Source organism: Euphorbia lathyris, chromosome 7 (assembly GCF_963576675.1).
Source record: "Euphorbia lathyris chromosome 7, ddEupLath1.1, whole genome shotgun sequence".
Taxonomy (NCBI): domain Eukaryota; kingdom Viridiplantae; phylum Streptophyta; class Magnoliopsida; order Malpighiales; family Euphorbiaceae; genus Euphorbia; species Euphorbia lathyris.
The window spans coordinates 31518871-31529838 of record NC_088916.1 but is presented as its reverse complement, the minus strand read 5'-3'; the positions used below and the strand labels follow the sequence as shown (position 1 = coordinate 31529838).

The window sequence follows — 10968 nt, the reverse complement described above, 5'->3', positions numbered from 1 at the left end:
ATAGCCCAGAGCTCCGCAGAAAAGGAAGAACCCAACTCTAAATTCTGGGAGAACCCAGAAAGCCAGGCACCCCCTGCATCTCTAAGCACACCTCCAGCCGCAATCGTACCGTTACTGAGGCAGGAACCATCAGTATTCAGCTTCACAACCCCCTCTATTGGCCTGCTCCATCCCACGAGATGGACATCACAACACTGAGAGGCTCTGGCAAGGGACTCTCCTTTGAAACTATCGATAATAGAGAAAAGTTTTTTCGAGAAGAAATCATCTAAGTTTGTCATAAAAACAGTTTTATCTCCAAAAATCTCCTCGTTTCTCCATTTCCAAACTTGGTGACAGATAATAGCAAAGAAAATGTCACCATGCTCCATGTATGGAAGCAACTTTCCTCTAACACCATCAGAGAACCAGTCGACCTCAGAATGTGCCATGAAGGAAGAGAAAATATGGTGTGGGAGAATTTTCCTCCAAACCTCTTTACTATTAGAGCAATCTCTAAGAGCATGGCACAAAGTCTCAATATGGCCTCTGCATCTACTGCAAGCTCCAGAATCAGCCAAGTGCCTTCTGTGCCTATCCGAATTAGTAAGAAGCCTGTCCTTAACGCCCAGCCACAAGAAACTCCTAATACGGAAAGGAACTTTAAGGGTCCAAATCGACTTCCACACATCCGAGGGAGGATCAGATCTAAAGAGAGAGAAAGCTTCACAGGCCGATTTGCAAGAATAAACTCCATTGTTAGTCAGCGCCCAGCAGTGCCTATCCAAGTCTTCCTCTTGATTACTCACCTTCACTCCCCGCATTCTAAGGAGAGTCTCAAGGCTAAAGAAAGTATCAAACTTTGACCAGATCCAGTCCCCTTCCGAGTCAACCACATCGGCAATCCTCCAGTTGCGTATATCACTAGGCGGGGGGGAAGAACACACCTCAATTAACAGTTTATCCCCAATCCAGTTATCAAACCAGAAACTAATGGACTTACCATTCCCCACCTCCAGGCCAACTCCCGAGCATAACTCATCAAACACAGCACTAAGTCCTTTCCAGAGGAAGGAACAATTAGCAACTCTCTCTTTCGGGCCCCCGAAGATTTTATCTTTCCGATACTTACCACAAAGGAGGCGAACCCAAAGAGAGGAGGGGTTTTGCCACATACGCCAAAGGAGTTTCATTAATAAAACTTTATTATTGTCCTTTGCTTTCCTAATACCCAGACCCCCAGAATTTTTAGGCTGGCAAACCTCACTCCAAGGCACAAGATGGATCTTCCTGCCCTCCGCAGCTTCCCCCCACAGGAACCTACGGTTAATCTTGTCAAGATCATTAAGCACAGGATCCGGAAGCTTACAAGCCTGCATGATGTGATTGGGAGCAGCACAATTAACAGATTGAATTAACGTGAGGCGGCCAGCGAGAGACAGAGTCTTGGCTTTCCAAGTGGCACACTTCGAATTAGCTTTATCCAAAGTCTCTTTGAAGGAGCCTTTAGACACACGCTCACTGTGGAGGGGAACGCCCAGATACTTCCCAAGAGAATCAGTAAGAGGAATACCTGAGAGATCACTTAATCTCTTACAGACTCTCTGATTCATATTCTTAGAGCACATCATCCTAGATTTTTGGATATTAAGCTTCTGCCCAGAGGCCGAACAAAAACAATCCAGAATATCCATAATGACTCTCAACTGCTCCTCATTACCCTCAAGAAAGATAAGGACATCATCTGCAAAGAATAAGTGAGTCACCTGGGGACAGAAGCTATTGATCGCCACAAGGTGGAAACTCCTATTATCAATCGCATCCTGAATCAGGTGAGAGAGCCTCTCCATAGCAATAACAAAAAGGAAAGGGCTCATAGGATCCCCCTGACGGATTCCTCTGCCCGGGGAAAATTCCTCCGACATATCCCCATTGACCATAACTTGAAACACAGGAGAAGAAATACATACCTTAATTAAACTTCTCCAGCTGTCCGGGATTCTAGCTCTCTCAAGGCTCTCCATCAAGAAATCCCAATTAATTCGATCATAGGCCTTCTCTAAATCCAGCTTCAGAGCCACAATGCCTTTCCTCCCCTTCCTAATCTTCATCGTGTGGACCATCTCTTGGGCGATCACCACATTATCCATCATTTGTCTACCAGGCACAAAGCTACCCTGATTCTGACAAATGATCGCAGGAAGAATGCCACAGATTCTATTAGCCACAATCTTTGTAACAGTTTTGTAAAGAACATTACAAAGACTGATAGGTCTCATATGCAAAAAGGAAGAAGGCTTATCAATCTTAGGAATCTGAACCAGGAGGGTTCTATTAACCAGCTCAATATCCTTCGAACCACTGAACACCCCCAAGACAAAATTATAGATGCCTTCCTTCACGACATCCCAATGCTTATGGTAAAAGCCCGCCGGAAGACCATCAATCCCAGGAGCTTTAGAAGCCCCAATACTGAAGATAGCTTGGTCAATCTCTTTTCGGGAAATAGGTTGAAAGGCCTCCTGACTACAATCCTCACTGATTAAAGGAAATGTAGCAATAGAGTGAGCCCTCTCCAAAAGAACAGGTTCCTCTTTGAACAGCTCTCTGTAGAAATCCAGGGCTAAGTTCTGAATAACCTCATCTTCATAAACCCAATCACCATTAGAATCCTTAATGGCCTCAATTCTATTTTTCTGCCTTTTGATCAGGGTAGAGAGATGGAAGTATTTGGTATTACGATCCCCATCTCTAATCCAGGACTTCCAAGACTTCTGGAACCAAAGGAACTCCTCCTGCCTAAGCACAACCTCCAGCTCCTTCTGAAGGGTTCTGAGGAGGCCCTCAAGGCTATGATCAAACCTCCCCTCCAACATGCGTTGAATGCCCTCAATCCTCTTTAATAACTTGTTCTTCCTTCTGATAATATGCCCAAACACATTCCTATTCCACCCCTGCACCTTATTCCTGAACCCTTCAGCAGCTTGCAGTACATACGAATGAGGTCTCCAACTCTCATGAACGAACTCTTTAAACTTAGGATGGGACTCCCAAGCCAACTGATACCGGAACGGTCTCTTACCCCTAGGATGCTTACCTCTCAAAAGTCTAAACAAAATAGGACAATGATCCGAATGACGGAACGGGAGGTTCAACACAGAGCACTCGGGGAAGGAAGTTAGAGCTAAAACATTAGCGTAGACTTTGTCCAATCGAACAAAAGTATTATTACGCTTCCAAGTGAATTTATGACCAGAAGCCCCCAGATCGGAAAGCCCACATAAATCCATAATATTCTTGTGATGCAGACAGCGATTAACATAATGATTGGATCCCCCTCTCTGATCACTCATAAAGGAGATATCATTAAAGTCACCCGCCACAAACCAGGGCTCCGAAATGCTGACACTCATAGAATAGAGAACCTCCCAGAGCCGTTTTCGATTAGACAAGATAGGGTCAGCATACACAAGGGTAATAAAAAAGGGAGTATTGCCGGAAATACTCACTTTACAATGAATGAACTGCTTATCCATGCTAAGAATATCAAATGAATCCGATCTGGCCTCCAAAAAAGCCAAATCCCCCCAGCCCAGCCAGTTGCCTCCGATCTAACACAGTGCCAGTTCTTAAACTTCTTAACCACCTCATCTGCTTTCTCACCACTAATCTTAGTTTCCAAAAGAGCAAAACAAGATGGATTAAACTGCTTAATAAGATCATTAATATGGATACGGGTAGCCTTGCTAGCCGCACCCCTAACATTCCAAAATAACAAATCCATAGAAAGGAGGACAACTGACCACACCCCTACCCTAAGCCAGGTATTTACTAGGGGCTCCTGAGAGCCTTACCGAGGTACCCCCAGTCCCCCTCTTATCTGGAAACACCAAAGTGTTAAGGCCACTTTTTTGTTTTCCTTTAAGCTTTTTCATATTAGTTTTATTAACTCCCATAGATTTCCCAATCTCAGGATCAATACCAGGAACAGGAAAACTAACCTCATTTGATTTCTTCATCCTTCTAACTGCAAGGGTCAGGGTCCCCCCTTGGGCTTCATCCTTAGAGACAAAAAACGGGTTCACAGATTCAACCACCTTCTCGACTGGATCTACAGACTCCAATCCTGGAATACTCTGATCCATATGATTCTCATCTTGGTCCGACTCTTGAACTTCCTCAATCATCCGGGCCCCAAATCTGGACCCAGGCAAGGCTACTGAAGAAACCCCAGCCTCCTTTCTAGCTTTGAGGACAAACTTCTCCTTGACATTTGGAATAACAGTAGCTTTAGGAGAAAGAGACTTAGAATTTGTGTTGATATCAGGAGGACGATTGTGAACCACTGCAGATTGATTCCTACGTTTAGCGGACCTCTTTGCCACCATCCAGGGACCAAAGTTCCCTATTTTTTAAGCTTTTATTAAAAAGCACCGAAGTATGAAAAATATATTACACGGGTCATTTGATTTTTTGGCGAATTTATGAAAAATAACTAAGTTTATCTGATTCTCCAAAAAAAAAAAACTAAGTTTATCTGAAAATTGGCGCTATATTGTAATGACGTGACAATATGCAATTGGTTAGATATGAGCAATACGTGGAGCGTTGATACAGGAGATTACGCAGAAGTCCCTTGTCCTTGTCCAGAGGCCGAAGCAAACCCCCGAAACAAAAAAATGCATAATGAAATAGAAAATAAGGGTTTTCTAGTGAAGAGAAATCCAAAGCCAATATCCTAGATCAAGATTAGGGTTTCTTTTGTTTATCTATTCAACAATTTCTCTTTCATCTCTCGAAATCGAGCACTTTTCTTCCCTTATTTCCGAAATCAATCGCCAGAGAGGTGCAAACATGACAGACGGATACTGGAATCGGCAGCAACATCCTCTTCTCTCTGCCGGTGGGGCCGTAAAACGGCCCCGTTCCGACTACGGTATGTTGATTTTGGGCCTCTATTTTCAAAATTGCAGATTCTTAATGCTGTTTGACGAACAATACATATTTACTTATTCTGCACTCAGTTACAATTTTAACTCAATCAGGAATCTGATTTATTAGGGGATTCATTAGAAATATAATTGAAACATAGTTTTGACCTCTATTTTGATTTTGCCTGCCAGATAATTTTTATCGTTCTTTCCTGTTTCCAATTAACATAGCATTGGGGTATCTCGACATGGTTAACTGTTTCAATTTCATGGGAATTGGTACTGGAGAAATTGAGGGATAGTCGACATCAATTGTTACTGATGTGATCTAGTCTGGATCTTAAAGGTCATTTTGGTTATGTAGATTTTTTAGATGTCAACTCAATGCCCACTCTTTTAAGCACTATTTAATGATTGGGTTGCTGCGTTTTCTTGAATTAAGTAAAGTCCAGATGGATAATTTCTATACGAATTATGATACAGAACAGGTTTCTTTGATTGGCCATTACTTGCTAATATTCCACGCTCAGCTGGTATACCCACATATTTGTGCAAGAGATTATGCTGTTGAGAATAAATTCATACTTATCTTTTTATCTTTCAGATCTTCCATCTTCAGGGCTGCCTTCTAGCACTGAAATTCCTAACTATTATCCAAGGGATGATGATCGCAATAGATTTCAGGCTGTGAAGGACACAAAGACAATTGGATCCGCTTATGACCGGTATCTGCAAAATGCGGTAGCACTTTAAACCTTGTGCTATATCTTTTAATGTTCATATTTTCATTTCTTCATACAATATGTGAGATTGTTTATTAAAATGCTTATCTTAATTGCTTTTGAAGAAAGTTGCTCCATTTTCTTCTGGAGAAGCGAGCGGATTAAGCATGGGGTCAGGGAGACCGACTGGTGTTGGGATGACTGGTCTTCCAATACTTGATTCTGGTATGGCAGGTCGGCCTCGGGCTAGTATTCCAGATTTAGCACCCAATGGTCGAGATATGAGTTTTGGGACGCAGCCTTCAGTGGATACTTTACCTAGGCCTGTCCGTGAAACTCTACCGCTTCCTCTGGACGCTTCCAGCACTCTATATGTTGAGGGACTTCCTCCTGATTGCAGGAGGAGGGAAGTGGCTCGTATCCTCTTGATGTTGTAGTTATGTTAAAAATATATTGTGATCTTTGATCTACTCATATTTAAGAAATTATGAGACGTATATTCCACATTTCCTCGTGTATGCTTCATTTTTTGTTTTTGGCCTTGCTTTTCATTTTCTTATTCCTTTACCAACCGGATCTTTAGATATCTTTCGCCCTTTTGTGGGATACAAGGAAGTGAGACTCGTCAGCAAGGAATCCAAGCATGTAAGTGCATGAGTTATCCCATAGTTTGTGTATGCATGATTGTAGCTTGTTGTAATTAACCCTCTTTCTATTGTATTGCAGCGTGGTGGAGATCCTATTATCCTTTGTTTTGTTGATTTTGAAAGTGCAGCTTGTGCAGCAACTGCAATGAGTGCCTTGCAAGGTTATCTATGTGATCTGGTTGCTAATGTTGAAATATGAGCTGCTATTTTAATATGCTCTCTCGTTATCTATTGCATAGATTTTCTGGGTGCCAGTGGATGCTAACCCATTGGGTGGATTCTGCAGGTTATAAAATGGATGAACATGATCGGGAATCTAACTACTTGAGGTTACAGTTTTCTCGACACCCTGGTCCAAGATCTGGCCCTGCAAATCGTGGGAAGAGGTGAAGAGATGTTTGTGAGATCTATTATAAATTATAATTGGGAATCAGTTTTCTAGTATCATGTTATCGTGTCTTTGGAAGGTTCCATCTTTTGACGATATATTTGTGAACAACTTACAATTAGATTGCTCGATCCTGGCCAAACTAATTATTAGCATTTGAGATTCATCTAGTTAAGAGAAAAAGTGATACAAGATTTCTGATATTTGTTCATGTAGAAGCAAAGAGAGCTTAGATTGATTAGTAGACATGATGTTGATCCTGTAGTTTGGAAATTTCATGGAACAAAAGAGTGTTGTACCATAATTGTTAGTTGATGATATCTCTTCCAATATATTTATGGTTTTGCATTCTGAATTTGGAATGTCTGAATAAGGTACAAATAGGAATATTTTTTTTTGTCCTTTTTGTCAGTCCATAGATGTACAGCTGAATTATTTATGTTATAATGGATTAATTTCTTTTTCTTTGTGAATGAATGAAATGGATAAGAACATATGATCGGAACCTGCAATATTGAAAATTCATAGTAAAATCAATGCATATACAAAAATCAGTGCATTCATTTTGGCATGACTTCTTTCTCTTCATTTTGATTTGATTGTTGAGGTGATAAATTTAGGGCAAACTACACCTACGTAATTTACTAACATTATATTATGATCATTAAAACTAATATAAGGTATCTGTTAAAAAAAAAAAAACTAAAATAAGTTATGATCATTAAAACTAATATAGGGTAAACCATTAAACTTTAAAAACTAATATAAAAGTCATTCAAGCTTTTATCTTTATTATTAATATCAAAGTCATTCAATTTTAACCACTCTAATAGAATGTAACATTTTCATTATAGAGCTCATAAAACTGATTTTCTAAACAACTTTAATTGTTAAAGTTTTTAGTTTTTAGGTTATTTATATATTGTTTGTTTAGGAAAGAGCGATTGTATAAATGCAGTTTAAAAAAAATTAATTCTTGGAATTTTCAAATTTAGGGTCATTTCCAATTTTCTATTATTTCTCTGTGGATTCAAACTATGGCTCCAATCTTCCTTTTCACCTTTGACTATGCGTATCTCTTTTGTGCAGATCTCATCCAGCTTTACAGAAGTCTTTGCCCTCTCTATCAATGAAGTGAGATCCGTGGGTTTCCTCAAGACTAACTCCTCTCTCAATTGTTCATAGGTGTTATTCTGAGTCATTGATTCCATAGTCATCATGAAATCAACTTTTTGGATGCTAAGACAAGTTCTGTTAAACTTGTCCACATAATCCCTCAAGGACTCACTCGACTTCCGATGAAGTTGGTACAAAGTTCTACACGCAGTGGTTGGTGGGATAGAAGCCAAAAATTTGGTGCATAACTCCTTCAGCGGCTGTTTCCAACTGTTGATGGATTTTGTGTCCAATGCTTGGAACTAGATCAAAGTAGTTGAGAAAATTCCGCACAAGGACGCTTTATTCGTATCACACATATCCATCAACTCTTTATAATTCATGCTATGGACTACTAGATTGGGGGTAAACTACACCAATGGTATCTGAACTTTACCTAGTTTACACTTTGGTACCTAAATTATATTTTGTCCCAAAAATATACTTGAAGTAATGATGACTGGACAATTTAGTATATTTTACCGGTTAATGACCGGTCAATGCTAGTTTCATGAGTTAATTACATCAATGGTACCTGAACTTAATCATAATTCACACTTCGGTACCTAGATTTTATTTTATCCTAAAGAGATAATACAAGTAAAGGTGACTGAAAAATTTAGTTCATTTGATCGGTTCGTGACCGGATAACGTGAACTAAACATTGGAACTCACCATACACTCAATTAACAATGACAATATTGTAATTTTATGTTAATTGAGTGTATGATGGGTCTCAATTTTTAATTTAAAATGGTCAAACTCACGTCGGTCAAATGTACAAAAATGTTGAGTCATTTTTACTTTAGGTGTATTTTTTGGACAAAATGAAATGTAGGTACCAAAGTATGAATTAGAGTAAAGTTCAGGTACCATCAGTGTAATTTATTCATCAAAATCGCATTGACCGGCTATTGACCGGTAAAATATACTAAATTGTCTGGTCATCGTTATTTCAGGTATATTTTTGAGACAAAATGTAATCTAGGTACCAAAGTGTGAATTAGGGGAAAGTTCAGATACCATTAGTGTAATTTACTCCTAGATTGGTGTCTCCTTTATACTTGGAAAAACTAGAAGGGGGGGGGGGGGGGGGGGGGGTGATAGGGGTCGAAAACCCCTATCTTTAGGTACGGTTTTTAGGATGATTTTGTTTAGTTTCTGTTCAATAAGCGAGCAATTCTCGCATTTTTATGCATGTGTGCTTGTTAGTTGGTTTTAGTGTATGTTTTATTTACTTTTGTAGTTTTTAGCCGTTTTCTGATTATTTTCAGGCAAATATTGCCAAAATAGCACATACGTGAACTACCACTTATTTATTTCGGCTAGTTGATCTACCAAAGGTCACACCAAACGAAGTTTTTATTCAAATCTAACGACTGGTGGGTCAATTTAGCCTTTGGACTAACGACGTTTGGAGTTTATGTGCGTGTGCAGGTCAAAACAGGATCAATTTTGGGTGAAATTCGCGTCTCGGGAACCTCCGGCAGTCGCTCGGTGCGTTTGGACATGTGTTGCCCGTTGAACTGGCCTTTATAGGCCAGCTCGGCGAGCTGGCCCTGCCAGTGCGACGAGCTGGCCCTCAGTGGCCAGCTCGGCCAGCTCAACGAGCTGGCCTGCTGACTAATTCCCGGCCCTACGAAGTCACGTTTTGCCCCCAACTCTTCCACATGCAATAGGAAACAAATCCGATTAGGTGTAGGCTTAAAACTAGAACTATAAATAGGACTTTGTAACATTATATTAGATATCCTTTTATTTTGTAAAAACCATAGCCTCCATCCTTGAAGTATCCTCTTCTCCCTTCCATCCACCATTGAAGAACCTTCAAGCTCTGCGTTTCCCGAGAATTGTTCAAGGCTCCATCCTTCAAGTCCTAGGAAGACGTCTGCACTGGTCGACAGGTTCCCTGAAAGAGATTTCTTCTCTTTTATATTGTGTTTGCCTCTGATCCATTCTATGAATCCTAGGCTAATTGTAACATCGTGACAAACATATTCTTCATCTTTAATGTTAATTCAAGTTCTTATTTTGTTCAATTGATTGTTTTATTTAATCTTTGTCTTACGCTTTGCCTTTCTGGTTTAACTCATTCATAAGTCCAAACAATTACTTGGCACATATTGCGAGCTGAATCTGACCTAGTCAGAGCCTGTAAGATTGACGACCTTAAAGAAGATTAAACCCAAATTTCTGAGCCTTAGAGCTAGTTTCGACCTTACAAGGGAATCACGTGTTAGGAACCATAGAAGGATAAGTAGGGTTAATCGCCTTAGGCACACGTGACTCAGATTAGGTTAATAATTGGTTGTTTAAATATGTTTGAATTTTCCATCATCGTATCATTCCATATCACTTCAGGTTAATTACATTATTCAAGGATCACTTAGGAGTAGAATAACTTAATTAGGAGTAGTTTAACTTAATCAAACTCAATCTCAAACCCCCCACAGCCTAGATAACATTAGAAACCTAGTAGCTCGATACTTGCAGGAGTAAATCCTGTGGATTCGATACCTAGACTTGTCCAAATTATTACTTGATAACGACGGGGTACACTTATCCCTTAGTGAGTCTCGTTGGGCGATAGCTCCGAGGCGCATCAGGGGGTTGAATTTCTTATCCGTTGGCTAGTTGAGGATATGAGCTGCAAAGGCTGAATCGTGACTTGTCAACAACGGCCGATTCATGACGATGCTGTATCTTTCTAGAGTTGCCACCACTACTTTGTCATACTAGGCCTCGGGGCCCGAATGTGTTGGTATGAGCTTAACTTCTTGACTTTCCAGCCATTCGTTTCGCTTTACACCCATATCTAGATTTATTGATGTTCAAGCTCATGTTCTTCGATCGACTTTATTCTCATTTCTACTTCTCGTTCAATCATAGATCCGTGTTTGGAGTCAGATTTATGCTTCCTTACTGGCTCCATTCATGATTCCGTCTCACGTCTTTCAATAAGATTTTCCCCCTTTCTTTTTTGCGCATGTGTTGCAATTTGCACTAAGATCTTGAGCCAGATTAACGCCTCTCGACCGAACCCTTCATACGCTCCGCTAGATGCTCTGATCTATGCCTAAATTCTGAGTCGGATCCTTGCTCACTCTTAGATTTTTCTTCTCTTTCGATCTTGTGTCCTGAGTTGG

The 10968-nt window shown here is 40.2% G+C and overlaps 1 protein-coding gene across 4 annotated transcripts; it reads left to right on the top strand.

The window, feature by feature from the left end:
- The first annotated feature begins 4616 nt into the window (after positions 1-4616).
- LOC136235568 (RNA-binding protein 2-like) lies at positions 4617-9861 on the top strand. Of its 4 annotated transcripts, none has more exons than XM_066025314.1 (8): positions 4617-4915; positions 5515-5651; positions 5758-6049; positions 6216-6277; positions 6359-6440; positions 6566-6665; positions 7757-7801; positions 9260-9861. In XM_066025314.1, the coding sequence occupies exons 1-8, from the start codon at positions 4834-4836 to the stop codon at positions 9345-9347; spliced, it is 888 nt and encodes a 295-aa protein (XP_065881386.1). In that variant the 5' UTR covers positions 4617-4833; the 3' UTR covers positions 9348-9861. The 4 variants fall into 4 exon arrangements, 3 of the variants coding, with proteins under 3 accessions (XP_065881386.1, XP_065881387.1, XP_065881388.1); XM_066025315.1 differs by having other exon boundaries at positions 4619-4915; positions 7757-7852; XR_010691823.1 differs by lacking the exon at positions 9260-9861 and having other exon boundaries at positions 4619-4915; positions 6359-6457; positions 7757-8299.
- Positions 9862-10968: the final 1107 nt, after the last annotated feature.